The sequence below is a fragment of the Bubalus kerabau genome, chromosome 16 (genome assembly GCF_029407905.1).
Source record: "Bubalus kerabau isolate K-KA32 ecotype Philippines breed swamp buffalo chromosome 16, PCC_UOA_SB_1v2, whole genome shotgun sequence".
Classification (NCBI taxonomy): domain Eukaryota; kingdom Metazoa; phylum Chordata; class Mammalia; order Artiodactyla; family Bovidae; genus Bubalus; species Bubalus kerabau.
In genome coordinates, this window is record NC_073639.1 from 22,108,869 (window position 1) to 22,129,629 (window position 20,761).

Sequence of the window (20,761 nt, forward strand, 5' to 3'; positions counted from 1 at the left end):
AGAGAGAGAACTGTAACAGAGTATGAAAAGAATAATATTTCTAAAGAATTCTCAGGTTCATGATGATTGGGTTTACTCTTATCTTATGGCCAGTTAATCTGGGAATAGGAACTGAATAATTCAGCATTTAGGCAAATAGTGGTATATATAAGATGGAAATAAGAGGTAATTCTTCTGCCTTATGCAGAACTGATGGAATCATTGCTGGAATACTACATACGTTCTTAGGCTCCAGGTTTAGAAACAATATGAAAATTTTTTCGGTCTAAAGAGAACAACCAAATTTTTTAATGATTGAAAAAAAGCTGAATTTGTGCACCTAGCTTCAAAATATAGAAGATGAAAGACATTTAATAATGATCCTCGAGTGTATGAAAAAGAATGAGGTCATCAGCAGCTGTTCTTCTCTTCCAGTGAGGATAGAATCAGAGAAAATATATTTAAATTACAAGATTAATTTATTATTTGGATCTACTTTTTAGATTTAGAAAAGCCTTTAATCTAAAGGGATCAAGGTGCTCAAATTAGACTAGAAAGACTTTTCTAAGCTTGGCAATAACATGAATAAATGGCCCTCGGTGAAATTATAGTTGCTATTTTCACAATTTCAAAGAATGTATTCTGACAAAAGGCTGCAAAACTCTAGAGTCACCCCGAATGCCCTCCCTCGAGGAAGGGAAGAGGAAATGAAGGGGGTCTCTAGAGAAGGGGTTAGTAACTGGTCTAGTGACTTGGGTAAACTGGCTCCATAATAATCATCTCTACTTGACAAATATTCAATCTGAGGTGACCCTCGGACAGGAAACAGGCACTTCAGGGGTGGTCAGAGGAACCATGAAGTAGTTGCTATGAGATGTTGTCAAGTTCCACTCAAAGAAAGACTTAGTCATAATTCTTCTTGGCTACACTTAAGGCAAAGCAGCAAGAGGAAGAGTGGGAGAAAGGCAGCATTTCTGTTATTGACGAGCCCATGAGACCTTCAAGGGAGACTGAAGGGACTCCAGTGCTTTTGTCCAGAAGCACCAGAAAAGAACATGCATGCCCTCGTGGGGATTTGCAGAGCTCAAGGGAGACTGCCCTGATAAAGAGAGCAGGTAGCCAAGTAGGCTTGGGAATGAACTGGTTACCCAAGAGGCTTCTGCCCTAACCACCTCAGATAAAAGCTGAAATGGCTTCACTAGCAATGAGACTACTCTTATCTGGCCAAGTTCATCCTAAACCTTAGAACCTAAGGCAAGAACTGGGCTACTGCTCTGAAATATCCAAGAAGAAATTCAGGGAAGGGAGTAAGACCAATCTCATTCACCCTTCCAAGAGAGCCCAGGGCAGCTATCTGTTGTTGTTGTTTAGTCACCTGGTCATGTCCCACTCTTTGCGAACCCATGGACCGCAATGCATTACTGTGCCCATAATGGTATTTCATGGCTCCAAATCTCCCATCCTCACTCTAATATTATCTATTATTTTTTGTTGCTGTTTAGTCGCTAAGTCATGTCCAATGCTTTGCAACCCCAAGGACTGCAGCATGCCAGGTTCCCTGTCCTTCAGTACCTCCCCGAGTGTGCCCAAATTCATATCCATTGAGTCAGTGATACTACCTACCCATGGCATCCTCTGCCGCCCCCTTCTCCTTTTACCTACAATCTTTCCCAGCATCAGGCAGCCAAAGTATTGGAGCTTAAGCATCATTCCTTGCAATGAATATTCAGGGTTGATCTCCTTTATGACTGACTGATTTGATCTCCTTGCAGTCCAAGAGACTCTCCAGAGTCTTCTCCAGCACCCAATTCAAAAGCATCAGTTCTTCAGCACTCAGCCTTCTTTATGGTCCAACTCTCACATCCATACATGACTACTGGAAAAACCACAGCTTTGACTAGATGGACCTTTGTTGGCAAAGTGATGTTTCTACTTTTAAATATGCTGTTTAGGTCTGTCATAACTTTCCTTCCAAGGAGCAAGCATCTTTTAATTTCATGGCTGCAGTCACTGTCTGCAGTGATTGGGAGCCCAACAAAATAAAATCTACCACTGCTTCCACTTTTTCCCCTTCTATTTGCCATGATTATTTTTTAACCCCTCTCTGTGCTGCAATGATTAATCAAACAAAACACTTCTGACAAGGAAACTGAATTTGGATACTTATTTTATAAACAGCAACTTAAGAGAAATATCTGGAAATGGTGTCCAGCTTTTATTTCTAGGACAAGAGTAGTACAGACACAGAAAAGGAAGAAGAGAGAAATAACCTGAAAGAAAGTCAAATTTGTGAAAACTGTGTGAACAAACATAGAACCAGAAGTGGCCCAAGAATTTAACCTGCTGAAAATCTAACCCCAACAGGAAGTTCTCAGGTCATGAAAGACAAAGTGGGAAGATGCAGAATTTCCTCCTGTGATCATTTTATAAATAGTATCTCCCAAAATTCAAACATTAATATATTACTGTCAAAAATTTAGCCTATCCATATTCTCTTACCAGCGTCCCTGGTGGCTCAGTTGGTAAAGAATCCACCTGTAATGCAAGAGACTGGCTGCGATGCAGGAGACCTGGGTTTGATCCCTGGGTTGGGAAGATCCCCTGGAGAAGGAAATGGCAACCCACTCCAGTATTCTTGCCTGGAGAATCCCATGGACAGAGGCGCCTGGTGGGCTACAGTCCACAGGGTCGCAAGAACTGGACACAACTTAGCGACTAAACCACTACTATACTCGTTATTTTTCTATGAATCAACTTTTTAAAATTTATTTATTTTTAATTGAAGGAAAGCTGCTTTACAATATGTTGGTTTCTGCCATACTTCTCAACTTTTTTACTCAAACCAATGAGGAAAAAATGAAATTGTTCCCATTTGTGATAGTGATGTAAGAATACCACTTTCTAAATAAAAGATAAGTATAAAACAAATTAAGTATGAAATAATAAGTAATTGTATGAAAATTAAAAGTTGTCAGATTCTCATCAGATGCTGTTAACTGATTGAGAACCCCATGAACAGTATGAAAAGGCAAAAAGATATGACACTGAAAGATGAACTCCCCAGGTTGGTAGGTACCCAATATGCTACTGGAGAAGAGTGGAAAAATAACTCCAGAAAGAATGAAGAGACAGAACCAAAGCAAAAACAACACCCAGTTGTGGATGTGACGAGTGATGAAAGTAAAGTCTGATGCTATAAAGAGCAATACTCCATAGGAACCTGGAATGTTAGGTCCATGAATCAAGGCAAATTGGAAGTAGTCAAACAGGAGACGGCAAGAGTGAACATTGACATTTTAGGAATCAGTGAACTAAAATGGACTGGAATGGGTGAATTTAACTCAGATGACCATTATATCTACCACTGTAGTAGTAGGCAAGAATCCCTTCGAAGAAATGGAGTAGCCATCAGAGTCAACAAAAGAGTCCAAAATGCAGTACTTGGATGCAGTCTCAAAAATGACAGGATGATCTCTATCCGTGTCCAAGGCAAACCATTCAATATCACAGTAATCCAAGTCTAGGCCTCAACGAGTAATGCCAAAGAAGCTGAAGCTGAACACCTATGTTCAGCTATGAAGGTCTATGAAGGTAGGTCTATGAAGACCTACAAGGCCTTCTAGAACTAACACCCAAAAAGATATCCACTTCATTATAGGGGACTGGAATGCAAAAGTAGGAAGTCAAGAGCTTCCTGGAGTAACAGGAAAATTTGGCCTTGGAGTACAAAACGAAGCAGGTCAGAGGCTAACAGAGTTTTGCCAAGAGAATGCACTGGTCATAGCAAACATCTTCTTCGCACAAGAGAAGACACAACACAAGAGAAGACTCTACACATGGACATCACCAGATGGTCAATCCCCAAATCAGATTGATTATATTCTTTGCAACCAAAGATGGAGAAGCTATATACAGTCAGCAAAAACAAGACCACGAGCTCACTGTGGCTCAGATCATGAACTCCTTATTGCAAAATTCAGACAAATTGAAGAAAGTAGGGAAAACCACTAGACCATTCAGGTATGACCTAAATCAAACCCCTTACGATTATACAGTGGAAGTGATAAATAGATTCAAGGGATTAGATCTGATAGACAGAGTGCCTAAAGAACTATGGATGGAGGTTTGTAACATTGTACAGGAGGCAGCGATCAAGACCATCCCCAAGAAGAAGAAATGCAAAAAGGCAAAATAGTTGTCTGATGAGACCTTACAAATAGCTGAGAAAGGAAGAGAAGCTAAAGGCAAAGGAGAAAAGGAAAGATATAAGCATCTGAATGCAGAGTTCCAAAGAATTGCAAGGAGAGATAAGAAAGCCTTCCTCAGCAATCAGTGCAAAGAAACAGAGGAAAATAGTAGAATGGGAAAGACTGGGGATCTCTTCAAGAAAATGAGAGATACCAAGGGAACATTTCATGCAAAGATAACCACAATAAAGGATGGAAATGGCATGGACCTAACAGAAGCAGAAGATATTAAGAAGAGGTGGCAAAAATACACAGAAAGTGAAAGTGAAAGTGAAGTCACTCAGTCATGTCCGACTCTTTGCAACCCCATGGACTGTAGTCTATCAGGCTCCTCTGTCCATGGGATTTTCCTGGCAAGAGTGCTGGAGTGGATTGCCAAAATACACAGAAGAAGTGTACAAAAAAGATCTTCATGACCCAGATAACCACAGTGGTGTGATCACTCACCTACAGCCAGACATCCTGGAATGCAAAGTCAAGTGGGCCTTAGGAAGCATCACTACAAACAAAGCTAGTGGAGGTGATGAAATTCCAGTTGAGCTATTTCAAATCCTGAAAGATGATGCTGTGAAAGTGCTGCACTCAATATGCCAGCAAATCTGGAAAACTCAGCAGTGGCCACAGGACTGGAAAAGGTCAGTTTTCATTCCAATCCCAAAGAAAGGCAATGCCAAAGAATATTCAGACTACTGCATAATTGCACTCATCTCACATGCTAGCAAAGCATGCTCAAAATTCTCCAAGCCAGGCTTCAACAATACGTGAACTGTGAACTTTCAGATGTTCAAGCTGGATTTAGAAAAGGCAAAGGAACCAGAGATCAAATTGCCAACATCCATTGGATCATGGAAAAAGCAAGAGAGTTCCAGAAAAACATCTATTTCTGCTTTATTGACTATGCCAAAGCTTTTGACTGTGTGCATCACAACAAACTGTGGGAAATTCTGAAAGAGATGGGAATACCAGACCACCTGACCTGCCTCCTGAGAAATCTGTATGCAGGTCAAGAAGCAACAGTTAGAACTGGATGTGGAACAACAGACTGGTTCCAAATAGAGAAAGCAGTACATCAAGGCTGTATATTGTCACCCTGTGTATTTAACTTATATGCAGAGTACATCATGCGAAATGCCAGGCTGGATGAAGCACAACCTGGAATCAAGATCACCAGGAGAAATATCGATAACCTCAGATATTCAGATGATACCACCCTTATGGCAGAAAGCAAAGAACTAAAGAGCCTCTTGATGAACGTGAAAGTGGAGAGTGAAAAGGTTGGCTTAAAGCTCAACATTCAGAAAACAAAGATCATGGCACCCGGGCCCATCACTTCATGGGAAATAGATGGGGAAACAGTGGCAGACTTTGTTTTTTGGGCTCCAAAATGACTGCAGATGGTGACTGCAGCCATGAAATTAAAAGACGCTTGCTCCTTGGAAGAAAAGCTATGACCAACCTAGGCAGCAGATTAAGAAGCAGAGACATTGCTTTGCCAACAAAGGTCCATCTAGTCAAAGCTATGGTCTTTCCAGTAGTCATGTATGGATGTGAGAGTTGGACTATAAAGAAAGCTGAGCACTGAAGAATTGATGCTTTTGAACTGTGGTGTTGGAGAAGACCCTTGAGAGTCCCTTAGACTGCAAGGAGATCCAGCCAGTCAATCCTAAAGGAAATCAGTCCTGAATATTCATTGGAAGGACTGATGCTAAAGCTGAAACTCCAATAATTTGGCCACTTGATGCGAAAAACCAACTCACTGGAAAAGACCCTATGCTGGGAAAGATTGAAGGTGGGAGGAGAAGGGGATGACAGAGGATGAGATGGTTGGATGGCATCACCAACATGATTGACATGAGTTTGAGTAGGTTCTGGGAGTTGGTGATGGACAGGGAAGCCTGGCATGCTGCAGTCCATGGGGTTGCAAAGAGTTGGACACGACCGAGTGACTGAACTGACTGACTGAGCATGAGACGCTTTTTCTGCTGAGTGGGGGAAATGGCTGTCCAGAAGGGGTCAGGAACACGTCATGAGGACTTCCTGCTAAAATGGCAGACTGAACCCATGTTTATTTCTTCTCCCTCCTGAAACCTCACTAACATGCCAATTAAGGAATCAAAAAACAGATATAAAATCTTCAAGAATAGGGAGCATGGGAGCAAACACAGCAGTGGAAGAAAGATGGAAGCACATTTCTGAAGGAAAACCAGCATGAGGGGAAGAGCAGCTGAGTGGGCCAGTGTAGAAAGTAAACTAAGAGCCTGCAGGAGAAAGAACCAATGAGGACTGAGACAATCCTTGTCCCAGGATCCCAGAGGCTCAGGAAGTGGGGCCCACGTCCCTTGGAGGTCAAAGGCCGAAACAGAAGAACTGGCTGAAAGACTATAGAAGGTGGGCTTCAGTTCCCCTCCACCTGAGACCCACCCCCACTGCTCCATCACAGGATTTGTTGTTCAGTTGCTAAGTTGCATCTGACTCTTTGCGACCGCATGGACTGCAGCACACCAGGCTTCCCTGTCCTCCACCATCTCCCAGAGTTTGCTCAAACTCACGTCCATTGAGTCACTGATGCCATCCAACCATCTCATCCTCTGTTGTCCCCTTCTCCTCTTGCCCTTAATCTTTTGCAGGATTCGGGAAGATTATTGCCTGGAGAAACTGAACCAGGGATTCTCTGGGCGTTCCCAGGAACAGCAGAAGGTGGGGATGAAGCTCTGTGTTGATCACGGTGCAAATTCATATACTGTACCATGGAAGAAGTGTCCTTCCTTCACCAGCCACACTGTCAGACTGCTAGCAGGCAGGCCGATTATACCCACCCTCCCCCGTCACCCCTTAGTCCCTCCTACCCCACAGGAAGGTTAAGGGTTTTCTTCCTAAGAGAAAATAAATGGTCCCATAAAGATGACCTACAGAAACTGACATCTGGGATTCCCCCCAAGAAGAAAGCTGCCTCGTGACCCATCACCCTTTAGTGAAGCTGCACACTCAGTAAGCTCTGCCCATGCACACAGAGCCTCCAGCTCACTCCCAAGTGAACTGAATTGCATAGACAGCCAATCAAGAATGACCTGACATTTGAGTAAGGCCTCTAGGATCTCTTTTGCTTAGATCACTTGGCTGGACCCTTGTTTTCTTGGCCTCATCAGGCCAGAGGACACCAGGTTCAGTCCTTGGTCCTCTCCTCTTCATTACCTACACCCACTCCCTTAAAGATGTCATCCAGTGTCCTGACTTGAAATCATCTTCATGTGCCAATGACTCCTGAATTTGTATTTCCAGCTCTCTGCTACAATGCAGATTGGTATGTCCAACTATCTACTCTCTATGTCTGCTTGGATGTGTAAGCAACAATGTATTAGCCAGTTTATGATGCAATAAAAAATGACCCATACAGCTTAGTAGAGCGTTATGTCTAACGCCTCTCTGTGGCTGCCGCGTTAAGTCTCATCTGGTGTTCCCCCCAAAACTGCTCCTCCTGCAGCCCCCTTTCTCTTAGTTCATCACAAGTCCATCCTTTAGGATGCTCAGGCCAAAACTCTGAAAGCTGTTCTTGACTCTTCTCATACTCCATGTTTGTTATTTCAGGAAATCCTATTGGCTCTACCCTCAAAATATACCCAGCGTCTGTCATATCTCATCATCTCTACTCTATCTTCCTGATTCAAGTCACTGTCACCCTTTGCCTGAATCTTTGCAGTGGCTTCCTAACTGAATTTCCTGCGTCTACCAATGCCCAAGATAGTCTTGGCAAAACAAAGAGACCCTTTTAAAATATAAGTTAGTCTTCTGCTTAAAACCCTTCAGTGACTTTCCATTTCACTTAAAAAAGCCAAAGTCCTAGCACTGGCCTTCCGTGGATGCCTGGCCTGGCCATCCGCCACCTCTCTGGCTTTCCCGCTGACCACTCTCTGCTGCCTCCCTCTCTCAGCCACACTAACTTCCTTGCTAACCCACCAGACACATTCCCACTTAGAGGCTTTGCATTGGCTATTTCTTCTGTCTCAAAAGCATCTTCCCTACATGTTAACGCGGCTAACTCCTTCATGTGCTTAAGTCTTTGCTCAAGCCCCACCTTATCAGTCGGGTCTACACTGTCCACCCTATTCAAATTGCAACCCACCCCAGCAACCCACACCCATGTGCCCATGTGAGGCTTTTTCTTGTATTTCTTAACACTTAACCACTCTCTTGCGCAACATATTCTTTTCTTAAGTTACTATCTCTTTATTGTTTATTTTCTGTCTTCCTTGGCTATAAGGTAAACTTCAAAAGGGCAAGGGTCTTTGTCTGAGTATCATATCCCAAGCTACTAAAACAGTACCTAATACATAGAGGTGTTTGAAAGATACTTAATGAGTGAATAACAAATAAAAATTAAAGACAAAAGTCAAAATAGACAAATAAGAAGGAACTTGGAAGAAACAGTAATGATAAAGGAAAAATTTTTTAAACAATATCATTAAAATCCTCAGATATAAGAGAATAAACTGCATCTATGAAACAAGAAAGGAATGATATAACTGCAATAACAACAAGAACTAAAGGTCAAAGGATGAAAATTAATTCTTAAGAATTAAATTCATATCTGAATTTTTTTTAAATCAATTAAGAGTTGGAAGTTCAAGATATTCCCAGAAAGAATAAAAGCACAAGAAGATGACAAACTCAAGATGAAAGAAAACTAAAGGAACAGTCCAGGAGGTCAATTTACAACTTATACATATTTTAAGAATGAAAGAACGGGAAAAGACGACGACAAAATTTAGGGGTAAATAATATTAAAGAATATTCAAGAACAGAAGGGCATGAGTTTTCAGACTACAAAGAGTCTCCTCTAGGGCTCAGGTGGTAAATTATCTGCCTGCAACACGGGAGACTGGGGTTCAATCCCTGGTTCTGGAAGATCCTCTGGAGAAGGGAATGGCAACCCACTCCAGTATTCTTGCCTGGAGAATTCCACGGACAGAGGAGCCTTGAGGGCTACAGTCCATGGGGTCACAAAGAGTCAGACATGACTGAGCAACTAACTGTGAAGAAAAATACCTCTGGCTGAGTCAGCATAGCACCATAAGCTCTCAGGACAGGGATCAGGCCAAGGCCCTCAAGCTTCTACAGTTTCCAAACAAAGGATCAGAACAGCACAGAGCACCTCAACAACATCAGTGGAAATCAGATAACAGTGAAACAAGGTTTTTGAAATTCTGAGGGTAAGGATTTTTTTTTAAGGTAAGAGTTTTTAACATAGAAATATATGCCTAACAAAGTCATCAATCAACTATGAGGCAGAATAAAAGCATATTCAGAAATGTCAAGACCTACCATTTCCCTTCTCTCAGAAAGTGCCTAAAGGGTATACTCCACCAAAATGAGAAATAAAAAATAAATAGCCTAATAGGAAATCCAGGAAACGGGGGATCCAAATCAGTAGTGGGTGTGCTAAGTCACTTTAGTCGTGTCTGACTCTTTGCGACTCTACGGACTGTAGCCCGCCAGGGTCTTGTGTCCGTGGGATTCTCCAGGCAAGAACACTAGAGTGGGTTGCCATGCCCTCCTCCAGAGGATCTTCCCAACCCAGGGACAGAGCCAGTGTCTCTTACGTCTCTTGCATTGCCAGGCGGGTTCTTTACCACTAGCACCACCTGGGAAGCCCCCACATCAGTAGAGTACAAGGGAAGTTCCTAGGACAATGACAGAAAATCCTGGGATGACAGCTATGTAACAGACCTAAAGTGTAACCTCCAGATTGGAGCCGAAAAATGGAAGATCCAAGCAGAAATGACTCCAAGCACAAATTCAAGCACAAATGACTTAAAAAAAAAAAAAAAAAAAAACACTCCAAGGTATTACTAGCTTACTTCAGATCAGATCAGTCGCTCAGTCATGTCTGACTCTTTGCGACCCCATGAATTGCAGCCCGCCAGGCCTCCCTGTCCATCACCAACTCCCGGAGTTCACTCAGACTCACGTCCATCGAGTCAGTGATGCCATCCAGCCATCTCACCCTCTGTCGTCCCCTTGTCATCTTGCCCCCAATCCCTCCCAGCATCAGAGTCTTTTCCAATGTGTCAACTCTTCGCATGAGGTGGCCAAAGTACTGGAGTTTCAGCTTTAGCATCATTCTTTCCAAAGAAATCCCAGGGCTGATCTCCTTCAGAATGGACTGGTTGGATCTCCTTGCAGTCCAAGGGACTCTCAAGAGTCTTCTCCAACACCACAGTTCAAAAGCATCAATTCTTTGGCACTCAGCCTTCTTCACAGTCCAACTCTCACATCCATACATGACCACAGGAAAAACCATAGCCTTGACTAGACAGACCTTTGTTGGCAAAGTAATGTCTCTGCTTTTGAATATGCTATCTAGATTGGTCATAACTTTCCTTCCAAGGAGTAAGCGTCTTTTAATTTCATGGCTTGCAGTCACCATCTATAGTGATTTTGGAGCCCAGAAAAATAAAGTCTGACACTGTTTCCACTGTTTCCCCATCTATTTCCCATGAAGTGATGGGACCGGATGCCATGATCTTTGTTTTCTGAATGTTGAGCTTTAAGCCAACCTTTTCACTCTCCACTTTCACTTTCATTAAGAGGCTTTTTAGTTCCTCTTCACTTTCTGCCATAAGGGTGGTGTCATCTGCATATCTGAGGTTATTGATATTTCTCCCTGCAATCTTGATTCCAGCTTGTGTTTCTTCCAGTCCAGCGTTTCTCATGATGTACTCTGCATATAAGTTAAATAAGCAGGGTGACAATATACAGCCTTGACGTACTCCTTTTCCTGTTTGGAACCAGTCTGCTGTTCCATGTCCAGTTCTAACTGTTGCTTCCTGACCTGCATACAGATTTCTCAAGAGGCAGGTCAGGTGGTCTGGTATTCCCATCTCTTTCAGAATTTTCCACAGTTGATTGTGATCCACACAGTCAAAGGCTTTGGCATAGTCAATAAAGCAGAAATAGATGTTTTTCTGGAACTCTCTTACTTTTTCCTTACTTAAATGTATTTAAATGTATTAGAGTATTTTCAGCTCTGCTAAAGATATGAAGATGAAACTAAGCAAGCAAATAAAGAGGCAAATATTAACCCCAGATAAACAAAAAGCTACACAAGAAGGAAAGGTAATCATAGTAAACTACTTGATTCAGCTTTGAACATTATTTACTTAATCACAATAACATAAACATTGGCTATTGATTTAACTCGATGGAGTGATATAACTTTACAGGAAGGATGAGGTAAGGAAAGGAAGAATCAGAGGAGCATGAAATTTTTTCTTCCATAAAAGGAAGTCAATTGATAATGTCTAAAATTTCTGAGTCAATAAATAGCAGTGAACACATAGTATTCAGAAATATGGAAATAAATACCAAAAGTAGTAAAAAAAAAAAAAGAAAGAAAGAAAGAAAGAAAAAAGGAGTGCTAATGGCTATCTCTGAGCATGGATTGGGGGTAAGGAGAATTATTTCTTGTTATAAGGTTTGTAACCTCACTTTATCTTTAGACTACAAACATGTATTACCTTGCTAAAAAAAAAAATAAATATTATTTTGGGGATGTGGGACATATCAGCACCAAATCCGTACTCTCCACTTGATATAAAGATTCAAAGGTAATGGAAATGACTTCCTTATCATGTGGTTCGATGTTATTTAAAATCATACTTTGGGTATAAAATTTCAGCCATGTTAAATTAATAACTCTAGAAATCTAGAGTTGTACACCATTGTACCTCTAGTCAACAGTAACGTACTATATACTCAACATTTTGCTAACAGGGTAGAGCTCATGTTACACATTCTTACCACATTAAAAAAAATGTAAGCATGTCTATGCACCTCTTATACTACCAGTGGTATTCATCATACTTTTAAGCCTAGGGAATAGTGTGTACCATCCTCGCTGGGGCAATTTGATGGACAAGAGACCAATGTTGTCAGCTCAAGGGCCAAGTCTGACCCAAACTGATTCAAGACACAATAAAAAGCCTCAATGATTCCATTATCATTATACAAATCAAATCTCATAGTTTAAATTTTTTTTCACACACACAAAAAATTAGGTCTAGATCATTTTACAGGCAAATTCTAACAACTTTGAAGGAATACATGCTTCCAATCCTATTCAAATTCTTTAAGAAAATAATTCTCTCATTCATTCTGTGAGACTAGTATAATCTTGATATCCAAATGAGCAAGGACCATACCAAAAAAAAAAAGAAAAATTATAGTCCATCCTCACTTATGAACAAAGATGAAAATTCCCAAGGTATTAACAAAAGGGCCATGCAATGCATAAGTGGTGATATGTGTAACGGTTTTAAAAGCACTTGGTTGGGGGAATTAAATATAAAGGGAGACCTGGCATCTTGCATCAGGCAGAGTCATGGTGGAACATTCTGTGTGGATCTGAAAATATAAGGAGCAAAAGATGATGTTTTAAAAAAACACTATGAATACAATGAAATAGCCTCCTTATTATTACAGGTTTCTAGGTTTAGGAAATGGTCCATTGGCAGAGGATAATACTGACTTGCCTCTGCTTCAAAGTGGATAAGAAGAGATAAAGATTTTAGATGGCAAGTGGACAGCATAAGTAATCCAACAGGAGGCTACTGAACTCTCAGGGGGACCCCTCCAGGCTCTTGGACCAAACTGCCAGGTTTAGAGACATACAGCAGTCCCTCCTCCAAGATTCCAGCCTTGTCTATGAATGGATCCTCTGAATTTGTACTATGGGTGGGTGGAAACCCCATGCACTGACTACTTCAAGCCTCAAGGATCCTGAGAAGGGTCTTGGCCGTAAGGAGTAGCTTGTTCTAACGGCATATCGTCTCTGCGCATCTTTCCCCTAATTAGGAATTGTGTGTATGTGGCAGGTCCACATTCCAGAAGGGAAAAGCATTACTCACTGTGCACGAAATATTCTCTCAAAATCTGGCGACCCAGAGACTGATGGGGGTGTAACTTTGTATTTCGATCTCGCCTTTCCTACCTGCATAGCAAAATAACCTGCAAGTAAAAAGGAATGAACGTTAAAAATGTGGCACATCATTATTCATTAGTAAAATGCACTACATACCTAAATGTATGTATCTAAAATGTCTAAAATTTAAAAAGTCAGATCGTACCAACTGAAAAAGACAGACAGATGAGGATGCAAAAGCAACTGAAATTCTCATACATTACTGGCGGCAATGTAAAATGGTACAACCACCTTGGAAAACCATTTGGAATTTTTTAGTTGGACATATATTGACCATATGATTCAGTCAGTCCATGACTCGACATTTTCCCAAGAGAAATGAAATCATAGAAACACCTGTACACAAATGTTCACAACAGCTTTATTTGTAATAGCTAAAAATCAGGAACAACTTGCTGACGATTAACTTTATATGTCAACAAGGCTAACCACGGTGCCCAGTTGTTTGGTCAACACCAGTCCAGATACTGCTGTGAAGATAATTTTTCAGAGGTGATGAACATTTACATCAGTAGACTTTGAATAAAGCAAATTTTCCTGCCTATTGTGCATGGGCCTTACCCATTCAGTTGAAGGCCCTAAGGAAAAAGCTTGAGGTCCCCCACAGTGGAAGAGAATTTTGCCTTCCTTTGGACCAAGGCTGCAATATCAGTTCTTTTTTTTCTGCCACACCATGTGATATGTGGGATCTTAATTCCTCGACCAGGGATCAAACCCATGTCCCCTGCATTGGAGCACAGATTCTTAACTACTGGACCACCAGAGAAGTCCCAGCAACACCAATTCTTGTTGCAATATCCAGTCTTGCAACAGACCCTGCAAATTTCAGACTTTCCAGATCCAATTGTTATAAGAGCCAATCTTTTAAAACAGATGTGTGAGAGTGTGTATGTGTATCCTGTTGGTTCTGTTTCTCTGGAGAACCCTAACATAAATGTCTATCAACAAGTGAGTGGATAAACAATTTGTGGTGTATCCATACAATAAGATACCACTCAACAATAAAAAATAATGAACTAGTAATAAACAAAACAACATGGGTGAATCTCAGAACAGTTACACAGAATGAAGCACATGCAGATGGCATCACGTGGAGCTTGAGCAGCTGCACGAGAATCTGAGTGGCCAAGGACAAACTAAGAGAGCAGAAGTCCAGGCATGTATTCCACATGGTCAACCAAAAAAGCTTTCAGGTTAAAGATAAAGCAAAACTAGTTACCACTGATCTTAAGGAGATAAACACTGTGAATGATGAAAAAGTTAACAGAGTGAATAAAGCTTTTGTGGATATACAAAAGGAAGTTCCACACACGTCTCAAAGGGCCTTTCTCCTGAACCTCTGCAGAAACAGCTGATTCCTCAGCAAGGTCATGAAAACAAACCAGTTAATGTCGATGAAGCTACAAGTTTGATGGCGCAAGTGTAATACGCTGGTAATGCATCAAATTCCCCCAAATGAATGTTTAAATGTTTTATACCAAAAAAATTATGCTGAATGAAAGAGGCAAGACCCCGCCCGCTCAAAAAAAGGTACTATTGTATAAGATTATTTGTATAAAATTCTCAGGAATGCAAATGAATTTGCAGTGACATAAAGCAGATCAGTAATTGCCTGGAGATGAGGAAGGTGGAAGGTGAGGGGGGTCACAAGAAAACTTGAGGATGATGGTTTCTTATATGACTCAGTTTCCCTATTGTGAAATAATTATGATTTTTCTCATCCTTCATTTGCTGCATGGAAAATGCATTAGATTATCAAGCCCTAATGCCTGGAATCACCTGCCTCTGATGATCAGTTCTGTAACCCTCTTTCCTTTAGACCTACACTTCCTCCTTGTCAACAGTTCTCACCTCTTGTCCTCTCTCTCTCTCTTTTTACCCCTGAACTGACTTCTGGGGTCTCTTTTTTCTCTTCAGATTATTTCCTCGAGATTATTTCAGTTTCTCATTAGTTTTCTCCAACACTACACTGGCCTCCCTTACTTCAGTACCTCAATATCCCTTTCCTACCTGCTAATGTTCTAAAAATAATTTCCTTTTCCACACCAAGTGTGCAACTTCCGTGTCTCACTGTGTGACAGTCTTAGGGACCATGTGTTTCAGTAAGTATTGGACCTGGTCAAGTAAGGCTCTCACAGCTGGCCATTCCCCTTCGCCTTCATTCCCCTCAGAATAACCCTATAGCTTCTAAGTCCTGACAACCCTGCAAATAAAGGGTTGATCAGGATTTTAAAGCTATAGCTGAACATCTAAGCGTGTCGACACTTAGGACTGGCATCTTTCTCCTTCAGACTGTAGTCATATCACTGAAGTCTAGGACAGCAGAGTAAAAATAAAGCGGGATTGGGCATTAATGGTTTTCGACTCTGGGCTAAGCCTTGTGAAGGCATCATAAATCTGGAGAGACCAATGGCTCATGGCATCAGCTGGATATCTATCTATGGAGGAGAAAACTGAGACTTGGCCATCCTGGACCTTATTACTGGTGCTTTTAACTCAGTCCACAGCCTCAGAGAAAACAGGAGTCAAGGCTCTTTGTTTCCACGTGTAAAATGGAAACAAAGAAAGAAGTGTGCTTCTAGATTTATATATCAGCAATTGCTTCCCTATGGCTCAGAAGGTAAAGAATCTGCCTGCAATGTGGGACACCTGAAGTCGATCCCTAGGTTGGGAAGATCCCCTGGAGGAGAGCATGGCAACCCACTCCAATGTTCTTGCCTGGAGAATCCCATGGATAGAGGAGCCTGGCAGGTTACAGTCCATGGGGTCGAAAAACCCCGCCCATCCTCAGGAAGGAGGACCCCGTTGCACCAGCTCCAGTCCCAGGGGTCTCATGTCAGGGCCTTCAGAGACCAAGGCTGTCACTGAGCAACATAACAAGGGTGAAAAGGCTATTTCACCCCCTTTTCTGGAGCGCCTCCATTTCTTCCCCTTTCCATGAGTTGATTAAAAGCTACTGAAAATGAGCTCCTTTGGCTTTGACTGTCTTTTCCCTTCCCTCGCTCTCTCCCGTGTGCTGAGGAAAGTAAATCAAGAGCTCTCATCCTGCACTGCCGGCCACAGCCGGACTCCTTCTGCTGCCTCTCAATCCAGCAGAAACTCCTTCTGTGGGGAAGCAGCCAAGGAAACAACCACGCTGAGTGCCAACTCTGGGCCAAGCACCCTGGTGGGCACTCCCTACCAGTGTCCTGTCTAGTCCTGTTTCCTGAAGACACTGAAGGACAGGATTTCCTGGCCAAGGGCACCCAGCTGGTAAGTGGCTGGACCAGATGATGTGAGTCTGCCTGTTTTCAAGCCTTCCGCTGCTTCTACTACAGCACAGTGGTATCCCATCTCCATAAACACCAGACTTCTGCTAAGCAACGAGTTCTGGTTCTTCATGCCAACTCCCTCTCTCCCTTCCTCCTTTTTCTCTCTCCCACCCCTCACCACTTGTCCACCATTATTAAACATTCACAGTCCACCACCAACCACCACTGGCCCAGTGTCCTCTTCCCAGCCAGCTGCCTGAACTTCATACTGCAATTCACACTGTCCCTGGCACCCACCAGCAAACAGAGCCCCTCTGTGGGGAAGGCAGAGGCTGAGTCAGCCTGGGGACACCCATGGACCTGCCCCTGCGCCCCCTTCAGGGCCGGGACCTGGGCACGCGCGGGGTAGACAGTGCCTATGTGTGGGTGGCTCTATGTGAACCAGAGGGTCAGCACAGGGAGCTTCAGACCTAAGTGATGCTTAGTTGGCAATGAGCATTCTACTTTACTGTAGAAAAGAGGTTAACCAAACCACAAACTGCGTCTTAGGTATAATGTTTTCGTAAATTCACAAAAACAGACTTGCTGGCAAGTTTTTCCGTTGAGTGTGTGTGCAGGCTGGACTATGTCCTAAACCCACGTGCCTCCGGTGCCCAGGGCGGAGCAGCCCACAGCTCCGCCCCATTTCCTGGTACAAGCACACTGGGGGAAATTAACAAACGTGCACTTGATAAAGAAGTCTCGCTCGGCCAAGATTCAGACACTTTCCCCCAATTTGCATGCCAAGGAAGCATGCTCCTAAAATAATAGGAATTGAGCAAAAGTGACCCCAGAAGAGAAAAAGCCTCTATTCAACCAGGCGATCAGGATACTGAATAATCCTAATGGGAAGGCGCTTTAAAATTTAGAATGAATTGCTTAATCTGAAGCTTATATTTTTGCAGGAACTTTTTTATTTTTTGTACCTGATAATCATACCTGCCCTAGGCAGCTTATTTAGGAAACACAGGGTTCAAGAAATCACAGCCATGATTTGCAAGCAAGGTACAATGTTCCCTTTGGAACACTCCTAATTAATATTTAGAGCCCATTTGGCCCAGGTTCAGTCAAAGAGGGCTGTGGGTTGTAACCACAGATGATGCAGACTCTCTGGGCTTGGAGGGCCCACCACGGCCCCATAGGGAGAACTTAGGGAGAACTAACCCCTAGAATTTTCTAAATCTCTGCCTGTCTCCTGATGACCCTGAGTGCTCTGCAGAGCCCACAGGCCACCAGGAAGTGAGTACAAACCGCAAACCCTCCCCACTCCCTCTAACACACACACACACACACACACACACACACACACCAGGACACTTACAAACCCCAAACCCTCTCCCCTCCCTGTAGCACATACACATACACACAAACACACACTAGGAAGCTTACAAACCCAAACCCTCCCCCCTGCCTGTAACACACACACACACACACACACACACACCAGGACGCTTACAAACCCAAACCCTCCCCACTCCCTGTAACACACACACACACACACACACACACACCAGGACACTTACAAACCCAAACCCTCCCCCCTCCCTGTAACACACACACACACACCAGGACGCTTACAAACCTAAACCCTCCCCCCTCACTGTAACACACACACACCAGGACACTTATAAACCCAAACCCTCCCCCTCACTGTAACACACACACACACCAGGACATTTATAAACCCAAACCCTCCCCCCTCACTGTAACACACACACACACACACACACACACACACCAGGACACTTATAAACCCAAACCCTCCCCCTCCCTGTAACACACACACACCAGGACATTTATAAACCCAAACCCTCCCCCCTCACTGTAACACACACACACACCAGGACATTTATAAACCCAAACCCTCCCCCCTCACTGTAACACACACACACACACACACACACACACCAGGACACTTATAAACCCAAACCCTCCCCCTCCCTGTAACACACACACACCAGGACATTTATAAACCCAAACCCTCCCCCCTCACTGTAACACACACACACACCAGGACATTTATAAACCCAAACCCTCCCCCCTCACTGTAACACACACACGCACACACACACACGCGCACACACACACACACACACACACACACCAGGACACTTATAAACCCAAACCCTCCCCCTCCCTGTAACACACACACACCAGGACGCTTACAAACCCAAACCCTCTGGCTCCCTGTAACACACACACACCGGCCCACTTCAGAACGCTTACTTTGCTGACAGGCTGAGAGGACAGAGAGTGCAGCCAGCAATATCGAATTCCCTGCCATCTTTCCCAGGGAATGTTCTGGTTCACAGAACTATTTGCAGAATAGTTCCTGTTAGGGGAAGAGCGACTTTCGATTTGGCAACGCTGACCTTCCTTATAGGTTCATCTGAGCTCAGAAAGGAAAAGGGAAAAAAAAAAAAAAGGAGGTTCAAACTGGCTGCGTGACCTTTGCTCTGGAAGAGGAATCAGGAAGGCAGGCGGGTCCAGGCTGTCAATCAAAGAGCAAAGATCTTCACCTGGATCGGGCACGGCTTCCCAAACCTGTTTCCCGTCCCCTGAGCTCAGACCTCTGCCTTTAGCCCTCAAGCAGCAGCAGCAGAACCCTGAGTCAAACCACCTTCTCGGCCAATTCAAAAACAATTCACAGTCCCTCTCTTTCAACCTCTGCGCCCCTTAGTCCCCACCCTGGATCAAAGGCCTTCCTAAGATTGTTCACACCTCCTGTGGAAAAAGAGAGGAGGTGTAAGATTTTATTTAATCCCATTGAAATTTACACAGTAATTTAAACTGGTTGTAACTTTATTCCCTAGTAAACGACAGATCCAGGATTTGAACTCACGCGCAGTTTCCAAAGGTGGCCTAAACCCTGAACCAGGCTGCCTCCCACTGTCACCTAACTCTCCCGTGATCATGCTGACCTTAAAATTTTTTAATTGAGTCATAATTGACATATAGCGGTATTAGTTTCTGATGTAGGACATAGATTTGATACATGTGTATATTGCAAAATTATCTCCATAATAAACTTTATGTTCAGTTCAGCTGCTTAGTCGTGTCCGGCTCTTTGCGACCCCATGGACTGCAGCACGCCAGGCTTCCCTGTCCATCACCTACTCCCGGAGCTTGCTCAAACTCATGTCCATAGAGTCAGTGATACCATCCAACCATCTCATCCTCTGTCATCCCCTTCTCTTCCCGCCTTCACTCTTCCCAGCATCAGGGTCTTTTCAAATGAGTCCATTCTTCACATCAGGTGGCCAAAGTATTGGAGTTTCAGAGGTTAGCATCCATTATGTTGAAACCGCACAACTCAGATTGGGACTTGAATCCCCTGTCTTTTCACTGGGCTCACACACCTGGTCCCAGGACTCAATGAAGCTCAGGTTCTTTGTGTCTTGTTGCAGAAAGAATTCATTGAGAGATAAAATGATAGGTAAGAAGTGGATTTATTTGGACATCTCATGGTCAGTATGCAGTCCATTTCAGAAGGTGAGAACGGCTTTGGGAGAAACACACTCCATAGTGAAAGTGTGGGCCATCTCAGAAGACAAGAGGCCCTGAAACACGCAGTGATTAGTTATCATGGGCTGGGTAATTTCATAGGCTAATGAGTGAGAGGATTATTCCAACTATTTTGAAGGAACTGGGTCAGAACCCATTTTTGGCCTTTCATGGTTGGCCTCAGACCTGTCATGGCACTGGGGGTGTGTCATTTAGCATGTGCTAATATACTACAACAAGCATGTAATTGAGGCTCAAAGTCTATAATGAGTCCCCTACATACAAACCTTCAAGTTGTGAACTTTCAAACATGAGAACATGGAGCTTACTAATAAAGACCCAGTGAAATTGGAGGCCAAGAGAAGAGAGACAAGAGGAAGAAGAAGGAGCAGAAGAACCCAAGAGATTCATGGTGCAGGGAAGGGCCAGGAGAATTTTTTTATTTGAGGAGGTATTGTTAATTTCTGAGGCACAAGACCTGACTGTAGAGCAGTCCATGAAGGTTTCAGCAGCTGTTCAGCAAGCAATCTGCTGCTACTGTGTCATCTATGATGAGAGAAAAGAGCTACTACCCAGACGTCACTGGATCATTTTCCCAAGAGAGTAGATACCCTTGAACCCAGCAAGGAACCAGGGCCTGTGCCATCAACATCAGGTGTGAATGAAATTGCCGCTCGCCCTCTGTCTCCTATTACTGATGACCCTTCAGCTCCACCATCTCCCTCCTCCTCTCCCTCCTCCAGTCAGTAACTCTTCTTGCCTGT

General features: G+C 43.2%; 1 protein-coding gene and 1 pseudogene across 4 annotated transcripts in view; one reads left to right on the top strand and one right to left on the bottom strand.

The window, feature by feature from the left end:
* The window catches only part of MGST2 (microsomal glutathione S-transferase 2), a 36,572-nt gene extending 17,573 nt beyond the window's left edge, over nucleotides 1–18,999 (bottom strand). Inside the window, exons 1-2 of one of the 4 annotated variants that reach the window (XR_008703485.1) lie at nucleotides 18,720–18,933; nucleotides 13,130–13,229 (exon numbers count right to left, since the gene is read on the bottom strand). Coding sequence is in view for 3 of the 4 variants with exons in the window: in XM_055550336.1 (XP_055406311.1) it covers nucleotides 13,130–13,229; nucleotides 18,720–18,777 (158 nt within the window). In the remaining variant the exon portion in view is untranslated. The other 3 variants (XM_055550337.1, XM_055550336.1, XM_055550338.1) reach the window with 3 other exon arrangements.
* On the top strand, nucleotides 14,240–14,629 carry LOC129630268 (ribosomal biogenesis factor-like; annotated as a pseudogene).
* Nucleotides 19,000–20,761: the final 1,762 nt, after the last annotated feature.